Source organism: Strigops habroptila, chromosome 2 (genome assembly GCF_004027225.2).
Source record: "Strigops habroptila isolate Jane chromosome 2, bStrHab1.2.pri, whole genome shotgun sequence".
NCBI lineage: Eukaryota > Metazoa > Chordata > Aves > Psittaciformes > Psittacidae > Strigops > Strigops habroptila.
In genome coordinates, this window is record NC_044278.2 from 20005174 (window position 1) to 20026031 (window position 20858).

At 40.5% G+C, this 20858-nt stretch overlaps 2 protein-coding genes across 4 annotated transcripts in view; one reads left to right on the plus strand and one right to left on the minus strand.

The window, feature by feature from the left end:
- Positions 1 to 19675, plus strand: part of LOC115604261 (cell cycle control protein 50C-like) — a 34726-nt gene extending 15051 nt beyond the window's left edge. The window contains exons 8-11 of one of the 2 annotated variants that reach the window (XM_030477178.1): positions 5030 to 5110; positions 7848 to 7953; positions 10415 to 10553; positions 19214 to 19675. In XM_030477178.1, coding sequence (XP_030333038.1) covers positions 5030 to 5110; positions 7848 to 7870 — 104 coding nt within the window. In that variant the 3' untranslated portion in view covers positions 7871 to 7953; positions 10415 to 10553; positions 19214 to 19675. Of the gene's footprint in view, positions 1 to 5029; positions 5111 to 7847; positions 7954 to 10414; positions 10554 to 10609; positions 10699 to 19213 lie in introns of both variants that reach the window. The other variant, XM_030477179.1, reaches the window with a different exon arrangement.
- Positions 11266 to 20858, minus strand: part of DCBLD2 (discoidin, CUB and LCCL domain containing 2) — a 45959-nt gene continuing 36366 nt past the window's right edge. For both annotated transcript variants that reach the window (XM_030477170.1, XM_030477171.1), the window contains 6 exons: positions 19736 to 19883; positions 19172 to 19342; positions 17594 to 17687; positions 17182 to 17231; positions 15406 to 15543; positions 11266 to 14481 (listed from right to left, as the gene is read on the minus strand). In XM_030477170.1, the coding sequence (XP_030333030.1) occupies positions 14039 to 14481; positions 15406 to 15543; positions 17182 to 17231; positions 17594 to 17687; positions 19172 to 19342; positions 19736 to 19883 (1044 nt within the window). In that variant the 3' untranslated portion in view covers positions 11266 to 14038. The remainder of the gene's footprint in view (positions 14482 to 15405; positions 15544 to 17181; positions 17232 to 17593; positions 17688 to 19171; positions 19343 to 19735; positions 19884 to 20858) is intronic.

Below are 20858 nucleotides of genomic sequence, written 5' to 3' on the forward strand. Positions count from 1 at the left end.
TGAGAAACTGTTCCATTAACAGCTTTGTTAACATGGTTATAATACTGGGTTTAAGATGAGCTTAAAAGTTCCTGAGGTTTCTCAAATAACTCATATAACCCTGGCCTTTCTATGGACTGTATTATTAGTGATAATGAACCTGAAAACACTGGAAAAAAAACCCGTGTTAAATTAAAAAGGAAGTAGTATCTGCCCATAGCCCCACTTGTCATAACAAGTTAACATTTGGGGGATGTGTACTGAGCCACTGTCACTTGCCTCTAAAGTAAAATGTGGCAGTTATTTGACAGTGCAGAGAGAGGCTTCACGACAGCTCAGGACAATAACAACATCTGCAGTTAATAACACTCCTCCCTGCAGTGGGTGTGCCAAGGAATCTGCCATGGTGGCATAGGACAAGGGAACCATATCCCCAACTCTGGATGAAGCTGTGATTTAACGCTGGACGCCCAGGAAGGGCACTGGTGATGCTTCATCCTGGTGGGTGGCAGGGTGTGTTTTGCAGTTGTGTAATTCGGTTACTGCCCCCACATGGGCTGGTGTTTCCTGGCCTGTGTTGTGCTATCCAAGTATGGGGAACATCCAGAAGGCGTTTGCGACCCCTGCTAGGTGTGCTCTGTGTGCTGCCACAACGCCTCTGTGCTTGCTGCACTTCCGACTTCTGTAGTGGTCTGAGTTGCCTGCAGAGTTAAACTGTGGAAGTGTAGAAAAGGTAAGGGAGTGGGAAGAACTGGGGTAGTGCTGTGTGCAGTTTGTCTGTTTTGGAGGCAGACAAAATGAGATACAGTCACAAGAAAAGCAGCCCATGGGTGAATGAAGTGGTGGCACAAGTGCTTTTGCTGATCTGTCTTGGTTCAGATCTGTGAATTTTATTTACAAACAGAATTTCAGCAGTAAGTGACTTCTGAAGTACAGTCAGTTTTGTGAAAGAGGGCCCTTGCTTCAGACCTTACCTTGGTCCTGTGCTCAGTGTGTTGCTTTGGCTGCTGCAGTGTTACTTTAAATTAAAGTCACTAAAAAGGAAAAATAAAAGAATAATCAGTGAGTCATCAGCTACACCTTACAAGATTTAGAAGGCCTATAAAGCAGATGGGTTTCTGCATCTAAGGTCTTTCATAGTGTTACCTTCTCGTGACTCATAAGCCATAGCTGGAGGTTGGCCATTAGAACCCAGGACTGACAAACACCAGTGGGATTCTGTCGTGTTTTAAGCCCAGCCAGTAACTCAGAACCACACAGCTGCTCGCTCACTACCCCCCTTCTTCCTCCCCCCGCTCCCGGAGGGATGGGGAGGAGAATCGAAAGAATGTAACTCCCACAGGTTGAGATAAGAGCAGTCCCGTAACTAAGGTATAATACAAAACCACTACTGCTACCACCAATGATAATAATGATTAGTGAAGTAACAAGGGGAGAGGATACAATTGCTCACCACCCGCCGACCGATACCCAGCCCGACCCGAGCAGTGATCTGGGCCTTCCGGTTAACTCCCCCCGGTTTATATACTGTAATTTTGGTGTCAGCCATGCGTGTTTTGACTGAGCAAAATTAAGCAGTGAGTTTTATTTGCTGAGTTTAGTAAAGAAAACAAAACAAAACAAAACAGTGCTTACAGTCAGATTTCCATGTTCTAAGCTCACTGTTGGCAGGTCTAATGTGAGATCCAGCAGTGACCACAAAGTCTTTGAACAAGCTTTCTTCGTGCACTGTCATTTCTGGCTTTGCAGTTAATCATAAAAGAAGCATTGATCCTGAACAAAGGTGGTGAGATAAGTTGAGCTGAAGCTATGGATAGGATTTTATCTCTGCATATTTTTATTAACTGATAAAGTGAATTAAATGCAAGAATTGCTTAACAGATGTATGAACTGTAATTGTGCCAATGGGTTTTAGGCTGTCGCTTCAGGAATTTATCATTCAGATTTCTAAGTTCATAACTTCACCCCAGGCAACTAGTAGAAAGCCAAGTCTTAACTAAAAAGGTCAAGAGTTGCTTTTCAAAGGGAGGTAAGAAAATGAGAAGATGGAGCACAAGCCTGTTGGGCATTTTCATCATTTTAGGCTTAGGGGGAGGGAGAGAGAGGTTGATTGAAAGGGAATGTCTCACATCACACAGCGTAAGTAAACAGGATAAGTTTTCTAATTTAGATTAAAATGCCCTGAAACTTAACTTGTTTTGTCAGGAAATCTCATATCTATCTAACAGGTGATAGTAATCATGTCATATAAAGAAATGAACGTGTCAGGTGTAATTTCAAGTGTTCTCAGCTGTTGAAAGGTTATTTCCCATAATGGCTTCAGCTCAATACAGCTGAGTTCTGGGGCGGGGGGGGGAAGTGTTCCCTTCCTATGGGCGGGAGTATAATTTTAAAGTTTCAGGAACATACCAAAGTTAATGGAGTTGTCCCTGTTTTGGATCCTGGGCTTTACCTCTTTTGCAGATCAGCAGCTCTTAAGCAAGGAGGCTTATCTGTAGGTAGCTTGAGCTGTGTGTTTGTAATGCTGTCTGCACTCTCTTGTTCACTTCTGATTTCAGAAAACTTGTAACATTATTGACATGTTGGCAGGTTTTCCTCAGCCAAACGTTACTCAGAACTTACTGTGGGGGATATACAGGCAGGCAGAGCATGATTTCCTTAGAAATTGACGGAAAAGGCAAGTCTTTTGTAGTCTTTAGACTTCACTGTGCTGAAACACTTGCTCTTGTACTCGGAAACGGTGCTTGGTTGATGCTGGCCTTGTGCAAAACTTACCCCTTCTTAAATGGGACGGACATAACAGTGGGAAAGAAACTGGGATCTTTTTAGCCCCTCCCTGCAAAGTGGGTTTTGTCAGATGAAAGACTTAAATGCGGGAGCTGTGAGCAAGCGGCGTTCGCTCCGTTCCCCTGAGGTACGGCTGGCCGTTACCGCCGCCGGGAACAGGGTGTCCTGTAGGCGCCGCCTGTCAGAGACGAGTTGCAGATTATCTGTTTCCAGTTTCTCTGGCACAATCCGGGCATGTTTCTGGCACAGGCTCTGCTGCCACCCTCCTGCTTCCCGCCGCTTTGCCCCGCGTGCCTCTTTCGGTTAATTTGCCGTGTCGTGCCCGCCCAGCTGCGAGCCGCAGCCGCGGCCCGGCCGACAGCGGCCAGGCTCTTGCGCTGATCGGCGGGGGCGTGAGCCAATCGGTGAGCAGCGGGCGACAGGAGCGTTGCTCGTTGCAGCCAATGAGGCCCTGAGGAGCTGGAGGTGGGGCGGGGCTTGCCGCCCATGGCAACGGTTCTGGAGCGGCGTACCTCGAGCAGTTGGGGTGGGTGGTGGAGCGCGAGGCCTCAGTGTGCAGCAGTAACGGCCGGCGCGGGGCTGCGCGGGCCCCTCTGCCCCGCCGCGCCGGGCTGAGGCGAGGGGAGGAGCTGCGGGTGCAGCAGAGCCGGGGCAGGCGGGGGCTTGCAGCTGCGGCGCACCAGGGCCCTAACGTGCGCCGCGTGGGCTTTCCTGCGGATGGGGCTGTGTGAAAGCGCCGCCGCCTCACGCGGGATCCAGAAAGCGCGCTTTGAAGCTGGAGCTTTTGGTGGTGCTTTTTCCACGTTACCTTTGCCGCGCGTTTGGCAGCGGAGTCTCGGTCTGGGCTGAACCTGCCGTGGAGCGCTCGTAAGGTGCTGAACACTTTGCGCTTGTGTACAGGGCTCGCAAGTGTCCCGCACAGGAATCTGATAGTTACAGCCTTAGAAGCGACCCTAATACTGCATCAAACCTGCTTCAGTGCTGCGTCTGTGTAAACAGAGTACAGGTCCCTTCTATTTCTTTTTGCATTTGTTAGTATGGTCAGAAAACGGTTTTTTGGGGCCTTCTGTGTACAAACAGCCACTGCAAAAGCAGGACCAGAGACTCCCAAATCACAGGTAGCACTGGGCAAAATAAGTAACGTATAAGCCTTGAATAGGTCCATTTAGTATGGTACTCCTTTCCAGTGCCACCCATGAGCTAGGAAACAGGAAAAAAAAAGGCTAACACAAGATGATCTGATGTGACAAATGTGTCCTAGTCGATGCACCATGTCTGATCTTTTTTAGGTTGAGATTTACATCACTGTCAACATTTCTGCATCCATTTCAGCTGGTTCAGATGCCTTTATATGGAAGAGGCACATTTGAACACAATTCTATAGTAGGACAGAATTAGGAAACCATTTTGTTTTGCAAGCCTAAAAAACGTGTGCTTCCCTCCAACTCAGTTCACACATAACGTGTGATCCTCACTGATCGATAAAGTGCCTGAGAGGAAAATGCTGGATTGATCCTGGCAGTTACCAGGCATTAGCGCTTTCCTTCCCTAGTAGAAAAGACAGGAAGTCTGTGGTTCACTTATTTATGAGGCCTGTTGAATATAGTTTTCGTCTGAAAATAGTTATGTTAATAAACAGGTGCACAGTAATGTAATAATGAGTGTAAAATGCTGTTTGGTATAAATTCTGAGCTGAATAATACCTCACTTGATATAAAAGCAAAAATTTTATTGTTTAAAGCTGAACCTCAGAATTCAGGAAGTTTTAAATATGACTCAGTAGGGTTTTTTTCTTAAGTATTTGCCATAGCATATTTTGTATAGATTGTATGTATATATATAGATTGTACAATCAAGGTTTCACTTTGGTAATCAACCTCAAAGTAGCTGGTAATAGAATCCCCTACTTTGATTTCCATTGAGTTGTCAATGCTATGATGAACTTCATTTCATGGCAAAACTGCTTGCAAGTGTACCAAAGAAAACCTGATTAAAACAGTGATATTTTTATATAATTGGTTTGTACAGAAAAAATGCTGTTTCATTTGCTGTTTTTCCCCAAGTGATGTGAGATTCAGGGCTTGTTTTTGTTATGCAAAACTTCATAACACTATCTTGAGACAGAACTACATATAGCATATAACTACATGTAACTATATGAACAAATACTATAAATACATTCTTCGTGCATGTGTTTGTAGGTAAATGAGCAGGTAAAGAAAATTAACTTTTTTTTTAATGTTAAATTTCTGTTTGGTTCTAGATGAAGCTTCATGGTTAGAAGACAATGCAAATTGTCTGGGGTTCTACTCAGTGTCTGAAGTCACGCAAAAAGGAATGCCAGGTAAGCATTTTTTTAACTACAGGAATGAAGATCTGAAAATATTGGTGTTTGACCTGCAGAACTTGAAAATAGTGAATTTGTCAAATATATCTTACAATGCAAAATGAAAGAGGAAAAAAATCTCATTGAAATAGTGCAGAATTGTGTATACAGCTCCTCAGAACTCTTACGTGTCGGTCTGCTGGCTCTGAGTAGTCCTGCATCCAAGATCCTGCAGAAGTCTGACATTTCATAACTAGGTACTTTTTCCTAAAAAGCCCTTAAAGTATAATAGTGTTGTTCTGACAGGAAAGCAGCTTCCTTGTACCCCTCTCTTTTTATACTGACAAAGGCATTCATCACTACAGAGAGTATTTAAACTGTCATTTGTGAAGGAGGATTCAACTGGTACAGAGCTGGACCTTGTCATTCAGACTGTTCGGCACCGATCCTGCAGACTGATAAATCAGAGAAGTCATTGGTGATGGAGGCTGACAGAAAAATAAGTGTCTCAAATGGACAGATATATGTTAAGGGAAAAGATTAGCTATACCAACAAATGATTCGCTATACCAGTATATAGTAAGAGTCTCTTGGTGTCCAAATTCTGCTGGCATTCCAGAAAACAAAAAGGTGATAGCATCATCTACAGCTGAGAGTATGGGAAGATATTTTTTAAAATGTATTAGAGGGCTAGTATCATGATTTATGGAAAAAGTATTCCTGGAACTATTTACTGCTAACCAAAGCATACACGTGCCTTATAAAAAGACAGATTTGGAAGTATGCTTAAGTTTTGAAAATACTAATATAGTTGTATTTCAAGTCAGTCTTTGAAGTCAACTCAGTGGGAACTCATTTTTGCAGGCAGCTTTATTAGTCCTGGATATCATGTGGCTGTTTGTTTCATTATGAGTTTAAAATCAGATACAGATGCAAAAAACGTTAAAAGAATGAGTAATGGTATCAGTCTCTTGATACTGACAAATTTAGTATCTGCCACTGTTTGGAGTGGGAGTACTGCCAATGGTCTAGTTTTATGAGAGAAATTTGGTTTAATAATCAGCATTTTTTTTGTTTGCTTTATGTAGGAGACTAGTTCTTTGTGTATATGGTTTCATCTTCCCCTACTCTGTTGAAAAAGATGCTATAAAATTCACGTAGAAGCATGAATTATTTTGCTGTGAAAACATAATTGAAACATCACTGGTTATAATCTACAGTTAGGAGATGGAGTTTTGTTAAGATATTGGGGTTTTTCCTTTACTGGATCAAAGTACTGTATTTTGATCCCATTTAATTTGGGGAAATGAAGATAACTGTCAAAATGACACCGCATTGTGGTTTGCTGTGATTACCAAAAAACTGGGTTGGAAGACAGCTCTGAAAATTCTGGAAGTGCATGGTGCTGGAGGAGTCATTTAAGTGTTTGGTGTTAACCAAGTGCCCCTTGTTTATTACAACTATGTAATACATGCTTATAAATACCTCTAGGAATGTAAAATAGTAAGCTATGAAGCTGGCTGTCCAGGCTAGTAACGGGAGGATTGATGGTTAGGTAGGTATATAAGAAGGAATGATAATAATAACCAACCAGGATCTAGCAAGCAGGGTTAAAAAAACCCAGAAAGAACAAAACCACACGCAAAATCCCTTTTGGACTTTAAAACAGAGCCTGTCATTAAGTTCAGCCCCTGCTCGTACATTGCCTGGGCAGATTCCAAGGCCTAATTATTCCAGCAGTGTGCTGGACCTTGCCCCACCAAAATTAATATGGAAGCTGTCCTACATTAACCTAGTTGCAAAATTGGGACCTAACATTATGTTGGGGATCTAGCTGCTGTGGGGAGAGAGGATGTCCTCATCGGAAAGGTCACTTACTCGAAGCCTCAGAAACTTCATGGGTGCAGGAGCAGGGCAGGGTGGAGCTTGCTTTTTGTGTGTTATATTGACAGACTCTTCAGGTATTTGGAAAGCTGCTCTTCACTGCTGACAAAAGAACTATTACTAGTGTTTGAATCTCTGAAATAGTTTTGTGTCTTGAATAATTTAAGATAGTGAGTTTACTCCAGTATGATCAAATATGGTATATCATAAGTGTATGGTGCATGCTTATTTATATGGTGTGTATTGTGCCAGGTATGACTTAAGACAGGATGCTGAGAAATTCTTTGAGGACAGTAACATGAGGTCTTTTTGCTCATTTGTCTGGAGGAAGATAACTTTCCAGGATTATAGCTAAAATGCACTTACGTGGGTTGAGAACTTTGAACCCTGTTCTGGCTGCCTTTTTACATTAAGGAGTTTTTGGACCAGTGCAATGCTTTTTTGTTGCATGAAACTGTGGCTGGGAAATCTCTTCAAGTTATGAAACATTTATTTGAGGTTTACTGAAAAATGCAAGTTTTTGCTCCCAGCAAATCAATCTTCTTGGGCAGAAGGAGACACTGACGTAAGTTACCTTTTAATATAGATGTCTTAGGAATTCCTTTGGGATTTAATTTTCTTTGCCCATTTTGGGTTTTATTCCAAAATTGTCATCGTAAAACCTGAAGAAAACAAAAGCAGAGGCTTGTTTGCAGTTTTTTGTCGCAGTGTCTGGAGAATATCCTAATTTTTGTTCTGCAAATGCAATCCTGAATGAATCTTGAATATAGTCTGTGATCGCTGTTTTACATACACAAATGAGTTTATTTTTTTGTGTGTGGGTTTTACAATGCTGTGATTTCTGATATAGAATATTACTTTGGGTTTACAGAAGGAGCTAAAAACAAATCCTGAATCTCAGCAAGATTCCTGTGAATCAGACATTCTCACTACTGTGTTATGAGATTGAACAATACATCAAATACCAGTTAAGACAGGTACTACTTTCACATCTGTATGTACTCTTGTTTGAGGTGCTGTTATTCGCTAGACTGCAAGGACCGTAAATTGCAAGGACCGTAAATTACAAGTTCCTGTTTCAATTCCCATGGAAATTCTATAGCTTTATGGTGGGATCCACTGTGGGGTGGAGCTTAGAGACAGATTTCCCTGGACCTCTACTTACAGTGAGCTCCCTAAAGAACAGAAAGGTTTTTCAATTAAAAAAAAAAAATAAAAAAAGAGTAACTTAGGAGAGAGTCAAAGTTCAGGCAAAACAAGTAGACATGATAAATCCCATGTGTTTTTGTGGTGTAGGTGTCAGGGTTCATTTTGGTTATTAGGCTTAGTTTCAATGCTGCCTGGGTTTCACACCCTCTGGCCTGTAGAGAGTCTCTTTGCCACTGGTGCTGTGGTGGTACCTGTCTGCTCCTCTGCATGGAGTCTGTTGTCTCTGTAGCACCCTTTCTTAGCTCGAATGGTAGAGTTTGAAATGTAGATAATCATAGATAATTGTAAAAGGTCTTTGTTCTTATTTTTTCTGGTCGGTTTCTTTATAGTGTGTTTTGTACGAAGGTCCACACCAGTTTTAAAGTCTTTTAGTTGTACTGAGGAGTTTTCCAGTGGTTTGTCCAATTTTCATCTTTGTTTTACATTGAGTTCATTATGGGCAGAGATGACTGTTAAAAGTAAGGTTCAGGTTTTGCTTCCTTTGAAGTATGAGGGAGTATAAAATATCACTGGCCTTTCTGGTTTATTTGCATCAGGCTCTTAATTACTTTATTGCCTCTTAGAGGTACGTGTGAAACTTGTCTGCCTTTTGATCTTAGACTACAATAACTGCTATGTTAAAGGTACTCATTATTTGAAATTTCTTCTGTTTTCTTTGTAGCCATTCCTTATTTGTTTCTAATAATTGCTATGAAAACCTCTTTTTTCTTATCTGTGTAGCTCATGAAATGCAAACCAGATAGCTTTACATGACTTTGGCAGCTAAGGAATGTCATTTAACTGTCAAAATGAGGTTTACCCTTTAAACTATTTCATCTTAGAAACTTCCACTGAAAACAGGCCTGCGAAATCTTGCAGTCATTGACAGGCCAGGGAGTGTGACCAGCTTTTCAAAGCTATTAATGTAGACCTATGCACTGTGACTGAAGCTTTTTCCACTTGCTTTCCTCTCCTGAGCAGATTCATGAGAAACATGATATACATGAGTATATATACCATGTAAGTAAAATAATGTGGGCTCACGACTGTTCATGCTGAGAAACATCTCTGGTGTCCACTTTACTTTCTCAGCATAGTCAGGGATTTCTGGGAAAACAAAAATCTCAGCTACTTTCTAGGAAAGAATAGCTCTAATTCTCCCCATGCTCTAGTTTTCATTCTTTGAAGTGTTTATGCTTGGAGAGTATTTTGTATGTATTAGATCTTGGTATCTTACATGATGTTAAGAGCTGATGTCCTTTCACAGCAAAATACTTCCATCACTAAACAGTGTTTCCACATAAAAACTCCGTCCGCAGGCAGTTTCTCCTCTACAGGGGAAACTAACACCTGTGCTAATATTCTGTACCACGGCAACAGTGCTTCTGCTGGTACAACAGAAAAAAAAAATGCAAGACCTTGCACCAACCATAAGAAAGTAATTCTCAGTGTGCGAGAGGCAGTTAAGATGAATGCTGAAAGTTGTTTTTTCGTTGATGTGAAATGAAGTAATGATTGGTGCAAGAACTTCAGCTGATTAACTGGTAGTGGGTTTCATACTGCTGAAGCTTTTTGTGGTAGCAAATAAAACTTTTTGCATGATTCCCTGAGTGTGTGGTTGTGCCAAGTGCCTGGTTTGGTGCGTCACAGCCCATCTTGTGTTCCCTGTGCCTGGAGATGCTACAGCAGGATTCTGGCAGTTTCCAGGCACAGAGAGTGGGTCACTACTAACTGTGGAAGTACCAGTAAGCCACAGCAGTAGTAGGCAGTCATGCTGCTGGGCATCCTGCTTGCCAGGTGAGAGACTAAAACAAAAGTCTGACCATTTTTCCTTGCAAGACCATTAGCTTAATTTCATTACCAGATCCTACTTTCTGGTAATTTCTCCTTATGATAATTGTAGCATTTAAACATGTAAGTAAGTCATGGGGTCAACCTCAGAGGTGACAAAGCATTGTTGTCAGTTACAAGGCTGCCTTCGGGGTTCTTTGATACAGAAAAAAATCTTCACACAGTTGCTGAAGGTACAGTGATACAGACCACGTTTTTTGAATCTACTTTTGAGAGGTTATAAAGTAAACCTACAGAATGGCCTGAGATAGACCGATTTCTGTGACTGTGAGGGAGTATTTTAATTAATCGTCCACGCCTTTTTATCAGGTGGTTTAGATGTGTATCAGATGTTTGATACATAAAGCATGAATTCTTTTCTACTAGTAAAATTAAACTTTTTTTTTGCCTTTGTTTCAGAAAGACTCATGAACTAGAATAGTCCAGTATGAAGGAGCCTTCCTGAGCAAAATGGATTCTGGCACTTCGACCATTGTCACAAAAACCATATGAAGCTGCAGCATGTTCAGGAGCGAGGCAAGTGAACTGCAAAAATAATGTAAGATTTTATAATAGTCTATAAATAATTTTTAATTTATTGTGGCATTTTATTAGTGTGAAACCTGACCTGTGGACTTCCACTTTCCCCTTCAGCTGCATTCTGATTTTTTTGGACTTTGTCTTGCTTAAAGCTACTTACAAAGGTAAAAAAGCCAAAAGAATCACAACACTATTAAGGTGGACTGTGATTCTACTGTAATTTGACCATAGAGCTGTTTGTGTAGTTACTCTAGGTACGTTCAGCATGCAGACACTGAACTTAAAAGCTGTTCTAGTCTTCTGCCATTTACACGTGAATGTAAGTAGGAGTCTTTCTTCCAGAGTCATGTGCAAAAAGATAGTGTTTCTTTTCCTTTTGCAAGGCAGCAGAGACCGTTTTTGGTATAAACTTCTGGCTGTGCTGAAAACTGACACCAGCTTCAAGCTTTACGTGTCTTTTTAAAATCGGAATTTGGTTACTGATCCTTTGGTTTCATAAAAGTGAGTGTTGTGCATCTCTCAACGTTGAACTATGCTTTTAACCCTCAGTGAGATGAAGCAGGGACCAGCCCATCCTCTGTGGATGGCTGCCAGGAAACAGTGTAAGGTCACTCTCGGAGGCAGGGCATAAACCTCCGTTGTAGTATGGTAACTCATAAATTACCCTTGCATTTCCAAAATACAAATGAATTAGATATAAGGTGGGTATTAAATGCAAACATACAAAGTAATACGTATGTACAATTTATTTAAAATACTTTTTAACATACATATAAAAACCCCTCACTATTTATACAGTCTAAGTTCTAGCAACATATACAAATACTGAGCAACTACAATACATGCTGAGGTAAGAACATACATTCTGGGAGAATACTCAAGCCAAACAAGATTGACATAAATTTTATATCCACATGCCTTCACATGTAAAAGAGACCCCTTAAATGTACCTTTGCTTGTATTGTACAAAGGAGAATTCTAATCTGAAATGTGTCGTACAACTTACATTTGGGAACCAGTGTTTAACAGTTTGTGGCATACATTTTAAACGCATTACACATTCAAACTTGGTTAACCCTAGCAGGTAACATGTTCAAAGCTGAATGCAGGGAGCAAAGCTTGGGACCAGTTTCTTTCAAAAAAGGGACTTAAATTCTTTAAAACATCCATTCCTGTCAACAGCTCATGCTGCTCAGATAATGAAACTGCATTATGGTTGTTCATAAAACAACCCCCTGTAGAGAAACTGTTTAATTCTGACACCATCTTAGCCTTCAGTATATCCACAGTTCTACCATACCTGGCCTACAGAAAATATTAAATCCAAGAGCGTTAATTTTACTGACTTAAACACATCCATTTATTTTTATGGTAGATTAACATTCTTAAGCCTGGTATAGTTTGAAAATGCAAAGCTTTCTTAACTTGGCTGGAATAAGTATGTCACATTTTGGTCACCCCTTTCAAATAAAATCAGCTCAGATAATTTCAAAGTCATAGTTGCTCCTGATGGACAAGAACACTTACCTGTTTAGGCAAGACTACAAAGATTGCAGGCTAGCACTATCAAGCAGAAAAAGTTGCACTATCATCAAAATAGGAATTCCTAGGCAGGAATTTCTTTTTCATGAATGGGTCCTATATACCACCTTTACTTACATTCACATTTCGACTTAGACACCCAATTTTAAACAAACAAACGAACAGAACATCATTCTCAATGAATGAGAATGAATGATCAAAGAATTGTAGAATTAGGCTTTAAGGCAGCACAGAGTATGTAGTAACACATTCTAAATGTTAATAACAGGCCACAAGTAATTTTGGATTACTGAGCTTACATACAGCTCCTGTGCAACCAAATCTTTTAAGTGATAACATAGGATACCATACTGGTATAAGACATGGTGGCGGCCTTCTTGAACACTAGTTGAGTTTCAGTTTGATTCTTCTCCACCTGGTTTAAGGATCCTGGGCGTTAAGTAAGGCTGACTTGAATTACTGTACAGAAACAAAGAGTAATCACTGAAGTCCATAAAATTGGGCTAATGTGTAGGTAGGGGGTTTCGCATGTATAAATTAATTCAGCATCCTCCCAAGGGTGCTCTTAGAACAAAACCAGAGCATTTTTATAGTTGGTTTTTTCTACTACTTAGGTTCAAAAGCTGTGCTTTGTTTCTAACAAGATAAAAAATGGCAAATATGACATTCAGATTGTTTTCTTTTCATGATTACCCAGCTAAAACTAGTTATCCCAAATAGAAGACTGACCTCAAAGTTTTCATAGCAGAGAACATTCAAAGGATACAAATTCCATGTAATGCTTCTGAAATGGACAGACACTCTTTGCAACATTACTGGTTCTCTTGCAAAGGTTTTGGAATCTTTTATACTTCTAATAAGAACAATCATAAGACAAGCCCTAAGGCTAAAGTTTTTCAGTTGTGCTAAAATGTACCATATGTGCTAAATGCATGTATGACAACACAAACTGTGCATCATTAGAATATTTGTGTGCTTCCTTAAGCACTCACAAAACTATGTACATATCTTTCTTTGTATATAAGCTCACATCTTAACACACAGCAACAGATACTCTAGGGCAGGCAGACTGGGGGACAGGGAGAACCTTTCTGAATTTGGTCACCTCGAACACTTCTGTTATGTTGACCCTCAGGGAAGCCTAAATTCGAGGCAGACACCATGCAGAGTAGCCTTCACTTAGTACAGAAAAATGTAAAAGCAGTTGCCATGCAGCTGGCTTGGTATGGCTTTGTGTCTCCTGGCTCCCTAGGAAGGAACAAGACTGAGGAGCTTAAGGAGATGAGGCAGAAAACAGACTGTAGAGACAGCAGGATCTACTTCTGGAAGGTGAATGAAAATGGTGGGAACCTTCTGAGGAACACACGCTTGATGATTCCTAATCCTGTGAACAAAAGCTGAAATAACTTAATTCAGAATCAAAACTATGTTATGCCATAAAGTTAATGGGATTTTTGCCATCAGTCCCGACAGTAATTTTTGAAGTCCAAAACTGTGCAGGCATTAAATAAGGTAAGATGGATTTCAGACACTACAGTGCTTACGTATAGACCTTAGAAAGTTAGAAGCTTTGGGTTTTGCTCCCATCTCCCCCTCCCCGCAAAAATAGTACCATTAGCAAGAAATTATTGGCTTTTGTATTTTAAACTGTTTCTCCCAATTTATCATTCACATCTATGAATTATTGAAGCTAACCTTGAAGAGTTCTTCTCTCATGTCTGACAGACAATTGTACAGTAGTAATAAAACTGTCCATGGTTTTACAGGAGACAGGCTGTTAATTATACGTACAGACTCAGGAAAGGCAGGATTACTGGCTTTCCTGACCTCAAATACCACATCGTTTGGTTCAACATTGTATTAAGACTAACAATATCAAAACAATGCAATTAAAAAAATGTAACGGTCAGCTTTATGGAATTGGCTTTTAAAAACAAGTCATCATTCTACCTTACTCATGAGCTAACTGAGTTCATCCTTACTCCCAGTGGAATGGGCCACACTTTGTGGTACCTGGTACGCCAATTCGTCAGTGGTGCCAGGCCCCGGTTGCCCCTTGGGTGTATCATACAGCACCTGTGCTGATGATGTGCTGTCTGTCCTAGATAAGAGTTTATTGCAAGTTCCAACCAGTGGAGGAGCTTGATTCCCTGCAGCTTTGAAGGTGGAAATGGAAGGAACACCAAGAGGTGCGTTGGGATGGCTGGACATGTCCATGATAATGGGAGTTGCATATTCTGGTCCAGTTATAGGTAGTGGTTCAGCATAAGCATGGTAAACTTCTTGGATGGGTGAACTGTAAGGGTCCAAATCAGCATAACTTGCTTCTTTTCCTTCCTCTGGTTTAAAGGTGGATCTCTGATGAAGCGTGCCAACAAGTCCCCCTACCAGTGGCTGAGCATACTCTGTGTTGCAAGCCCCAGCAAAACAAAATAAAAACACACTTAATGGAAACTTTTTTTTACAGTGGCATCACATTAAATACAACCTGTCAGTAGCATCACAGACATTGTAATCTTAGATCCAACCAGTGATCCGTCTGTCTGCCAGTGGCAACTGCTTTGGAAAAAAGCAATCATTTCACCCAACAGTTAAAGCCACTGGGGACAGCCACACCATCCCAACTGCTCAGGTTTACACTTTTTCCCTTGTGGGCTGCAATTTCACATGCTGTAAATCTGCCTCAAAACAATCTTTTTTGAAGAAAAGTGAGAAACCTGCTAGCTGGCTAAAAACAGAGGATCAGGCAGAAAGAGGAATGCAATTCTCCCTGCCGTGAAGCCGTTAACTCCTGCATGTCTGTGCACTGCCACCATCAGCATGTAAGCACAGAACCAACCGCAGTGTCAGTCATCTTCCTCTAATGACTGGTTCACCAGGGGAAGGGCACATGCCCTTATCAGGAACTCCTCCTTTTCTAGGTCAAAATGATGTAAGCCACACAGTCGGTGTAGGGAACCAAGTGCCACATTTCATATGTGTGCATAAAAATAATGAGGTGAAATTATTTCCAGTGCATGAAAACATGACCAAAAAAAATCCTTCAACCCTTTAATGGGGTTTAAGAACATACAGATAAAATCACTGCATTAACTTGGGAAAATGTTATGTACAACACTTCAAGTCAATTAATCCATTCTTTTTGGATACTCAAGAGAACAGCTTTGAAAAAGCCTGCATTTTAAAAAATGTGCTTACCAACACAGCTACTCATTTTTCCTCTGTTCCCCCAAACAAACAGGAAATAATCAGATATAGCCAATTTCTGACATTTTTTGGCATGCCAGTTATTATTTATTTCATGGCCTGCAAAAACCAGTAAAACGTACCTGCAGACTCTGTTTGCAGCATTGTTGGGACTTCTCGTGGTCTTAGGTGACTTATTTCACTGCTGCTGTAGCGTACAGGTGTTTCTTCATGTTCTGCTGACTTGGTTGGGAGAAACTGCTTCATTCCTTTCCACCATCCTTCACAGGGATTAAAAAAAAACCAACACCCAGGCCTGCATATATACTATATTTTAAGCTACTAAAATATTTTTACGGCAATTAGCAGTATTTGCATGACCCCAGGGTTACAAGGTATTTTAACATTTTCCGAGGTGACAACATAACTCTCACCCCATCAACGTGCCTGACTGCTCCCCCTGCAAATGCCTGCAGAACTGCTGCAGTCTAGTGAGCCTACTCCCCCACGTCCATTAGCAGCAGTGCTGGGGCTACTGGTCACATAAACAAACTTATAAAATACAACACAGCAAATACTAAAGTAAGTCAGCCATTATTCCGATCTGTAAATTGAATATGTACATAAGATTTTAGACAAATCTCAGTTATAACCTCAGAGTACATTTAATTAAATTAATGTAGCTTCTTGCTATTAATGTCCTGTTTCTAACTCACATTGTTGAAAAAAGTTGATGAGTGAATATTTGCAAAAACCTGAATAAACAAAAAGGTGTGACTGGGGTCATGAACGTTTCCTTGAGAGAAGGGAGGGAGGGGTGGTTGTGCTAGGTTCCCCCATCTCTCCCCCCAGTAGCTAGAGCCATTCTCATTTTGCTGTCCATTAACATATTTCATTCCAGCTGTAAGAGACCATCCTGTAGGTAACACCCAAGAAATGGGAGATTCAAAACTGCAGAACATTGTTTAACAAAATTTGAGGTAGCCCATGGGAAGGGACAGACAGAGGTACCACAGAGAAGCACAGCGACATTATTTTCATACTGAATTTTGCCCGCTTTTAAGCAGATCTGCATACTGAACATCTAAATTTAAGCAAATAGGAAAAAAACCTGGCATGTCCATCATTGTGACTTAAATACAGAATAGTTCTGAGTCTGTTATTGTAAGAGAGCAATATTGTGACCTATCAGAAACAAACATGTCATAAATAAAAATAAGGTCATTAAGAAGGATAAGGCCTGTGTAAAACTCTCAGTGAGCAAGCACACCATGAAACTTTAACCATGAGCACAGGGAAGTGTAGCCTGGTCGTACAGACAGTATGACCCCAACTGATGCAGCAGCCCTTCAAGCTATAGCACAAGCATTTTCAGGACACCTGCTGAGTGCTGCTTGGTGGAATTGTCTGATCTCAAGTTAATGGAGCACAAGACAGTAGGATGGAAAATATGCATAGAAGGGGCTGCAGACAACTCCACTTGCTTCATAGGGCAATGAAGACAGACAAAACTTGAGAGACCTTACACACTAAGATGAAAGATATTTTTTCCAGGACAAAAAAAGTACCAAATACATAATTATCAAATGTAGAAAGACATTCTCATAAATTACTTTTTCCCTCATGTGTGTAATTAAGAGGTTCTATAGTTTGTTTCCTCAAGGAAATCTGAAGCTGTAAGCTCTAACAGGAGACAAAGCATTTTTCTATTTCGGGGGGGGGGGGGGGGGGGGGGATAAAAAAATCCAGAGAATTGAAGCAGTTCAGTCTGTCCAGAACAGCAGTTCAGTGCTCGCTAGGCCTATGGCAGTTAGCATTAGAGAACTTCTGCTAGTGGAAATGGTCAGTGTTGCTGCAGTCTGAAATACACATCAAACAAAAAATGCCAAGTAAAGGATTTCATAAAACCATTTTGTTACCTGCACGATCCCAGTAAGGTAGATCATAAGTGCCCTCAGTTTTTTTCTTGCTGTGAAAAAAAAAAAGGTGTTTTGGCTCATACGTTTATCCCAAGGTGCATTAATTAACACTCAGCGACTATCACCTTGGCTGTAACTGGTCCTCAGATTTAACACAGAAGCACCAGTAACCTGTCTTGCCATCACCAGTGCTGCTACTGGAGAAACCAGTTTTTAGTAAAAGCACTTGTAAGGAAAACATTACAAAAAGCTGTTTTCACTGCCCTCGCTAGCCACAGAGAATACAGTTCTGAACAAACTCCTGCCACAAGCGCGGACCTTGTAGCTCCCATAGCGATACATGCAGCACTGCATTCCCACACACACCACGCTAACATTCATTTAAAGCACGTTCATTAATCTTGTCATTTACCGGTTTCTCCAATGCCACGCACAAACTAAGATAAGAATCAGAGTAGTGAAGACCATCACCAGCACTGGAACCAGAACTGCTGCCAATGCCACATCTGAAAGCCATTAAATTAAGTGGTGTCAGACAGAAGAGCTTCTCATAAATCAGTTTTTGATTTGAAAATTACTTGGGTAAAGCACATAGTTTTCATGTACAGCATCCATCGCACCAGATCCCCCAACTAAGCTACCCTGCTGGATATTCCCACAGTCTAAATGTCATTAGCATCTAGCTTTTCTACAGCTGCTATTTTCACAAGGTTTGTTGTCAAAATCAACACATTTATTCTACTATAAGTGAGGGTTTTATGTTAGAACAATGTATTTTATTATTAACAAGGAAAATCAAGAGCAACCACTGAAGTTTGAACCTCCTATAAGAAGTAAACAAACACTACAGTACCTTAACAGAGAGTCACAAGCAGCCCACGCTGGGTCTGCCTGTCCCCTGCCATCTAAAGGACATGTCACCAGTGCCTGCATCTGTAGTGATCTTGTCCCTTTTTCTGACCATTTTCTTTGATAACAAAAAAGACAGTGCTAAGGTGGTGCTTTTCGAATTTCATGCTCCACAAAATATTAGCTATGTCAAAAGTGTTTTGTCCTAAAAATTTAACAAATCAAATAACAAAGCAGTTACATCTGATTAACTCTGAAGTCCAAATCACCACTTCTCCTTCTGACAAAATTTGTTCAACAATTAAAAGCTGAACTTGGTTTGAACAAGTTTTGAAAGACAGAACTTTATATATTTAATATGACTGTTGCAGTTTAATCCCAGCTTATAACTAGCTCCCCACAGCCACTTGCTCACTCCCTGCCCTGGCGGGATGGGGAAGAGAATCAGTGGAAAGTAAAACCCATGGGTTGGGATAAGAAAAACAATAATTTATATAAAATATACCAGTACTACTACTAATACTGTTATAATAATTGTAATGAAAAGGGAGACAACAAAAGGAGAGAAGTAAAACCTAAGAAAGATAAGTGATGCATAGTGTAATTGCTCATCACCTGCTGACCAATGCCCAGCCCGTCCCTGAGCAGCAATCAGCACATACCAGCCAACTCCCCACAGTTTCTATACTGAGCATGGTCTATGGTATATATGGTTCTTGGTTAGTTTGGGTCAGCTGTCCTGGCTGTGCTCCCTCCCGGCTTCTTGTGCCTCTCCTCACTGGCAGAGCATGAGAGATTGAAAAGTCCTTGATCAGGGTAAGTGCTACTTAGCAACAACTAAAATATTGTTGTGTTATCAACATTGTTCTCAGATTAAATCCAAAGCACAGCACCATACCAGCTGCTAGGAAGAAAATTATCTATCCCAGCTGAAACCAGGACAATGACTTCCAAGATTAGTTCTGTTTCTGCATGCATTTTTTTATCGTGGGTATATTTAAAACTGGTAAGTATTAAAAAGACTGATATTTTGCTATAATCTATTAAGTGTTGAGAAAATTTAAATTCAGAAAGCACACTTAATATACGCTAGAGTGCTGTAAGGAGTTCCCAAACACTTCTACTGCTGAACTGTGGATACCTTTGGTTACACTTGGAGTGACTGTGGTGTTTTTTATTTCAGGTGTGAAAGTTGTTTTATCTGTCTGCAACGAAGTCTTCACTGAATGAATGACATCATCATTGATCTCATCGTTTTTGTTGTCATTCTTGTTCTGAGGTGGAGGTGGCATGGTGATTTTAGGAGCACGGCCTTTAGAAGAAAAAAGAGTTTTATAAAAAAGTGGTCAAAATTGCTAGTTTTCCATGTTTCCTTTTCAGGAGAAGACAGCTGCAACAGTTTGCTCTAAAGGTTTCTGTTCATGTCATACAATGAGGACCCCCACCCCAATGAATCAGTGACACAGAAAGCAAGTGACTGGTGTCTTTTGAAACATCAATTTTCTAAATTACCTTGTTTACACCTAAACTAGATATTCTCCAGGTTAAGTGTAATAACTTTGGAAGAAATTCAGAGGTATCAGTTACAAAAGAATTAGGCAGTGAAGAAGTACGTTTTCTTCATTAAAACATACCCCCAATATCATATTTGCCGAATTATTTCACTGCTTGCCTTGCACAGTTGAAAAGTTTTCAGTCGCCTTACCTATACTAAACTGACATCCCAGCAATTCTACTTTCATTGCAATTTTCTGGTGCCATTTTAAGGGGTTAATCCTAAAAAAGCGTGCAATAATAGGTGGAATGAAATTATTACGAACTTCCTGGTACAATTCAGTGTTCCCTTGAAATATCTAGAGAAAAAGGAAGAAAAAAAAAAAAAAGAGACAAACATAACATTATACAGCTGCAACAGCTCATGCCTGGGCTCCCTGACATACACGACATGTCTCCATTCTCAAAAAACACACACACCCCATTACTATTGCTTATGCCTAAGAATTTTGGTTTGTCCTTCCACAGGCATTAATTGTCTTCAAGCACCAACTGATCAGATAGACACATAAGTCAGTTTAGTTAGAAATGGAAAAATAAATCATTTGGTAATTTAAATGCAGCACTTCATGCCTGAGTGTACTGGCATTTTCATTTGTCTGTATCCATACATACAAATGCAGCACTATCAAACTGCTAACCCATTCATTATACTAAAAATCTAAGTAGGCAAACGCAAGGTGTTTGCCTTTACGGTGTATAGTCTCCGTTCTTTCCCAGCCTATTGCAGTGCAGATTTACAAGCACAGAATTACAGTTTACATTGTGTTTAAAGTCAGGCTGGATGGGGCTTTGAGCAACCTGGTCTAGTGGAAGGTGTCCCTGACCACAGCAAGGGGGTTGGAACTAGATGATCTTTAAGGTCCCTTCCAACCCAAACCATTCTGTGATTCTGTGGCTCTCAGTGATACTTGTCCCACTCTGAATTTAAGGTTAGTGTTCTTAAATACAATTACTAGCAATGAACAAAGGCAGACTGAATGCAGGGGCAAGTGTATGGGGTTGTTTTGGAAATAAATGAACAATAAAGAGCTGTCAGAGTTTGTGTGTCTATGGAAGAGCAGGTTCCAATTTAGAGCCACTTTTCCCCTAAACAAGGGTCAATTTTCAAGAAAGTAACAGGAAAGCAGTTCTTAACTCCAGGCTTTTATTAGTCAAGCTTTTGATGTCAAGTGTTACGATAGTAACTTAACTTTACCTGCAGCTTGGTATTTTTTTTCATTTAATTTTTTTTGCATAAAAAAATTGGCTTCTGAGCTCAATACAGGGCAAGT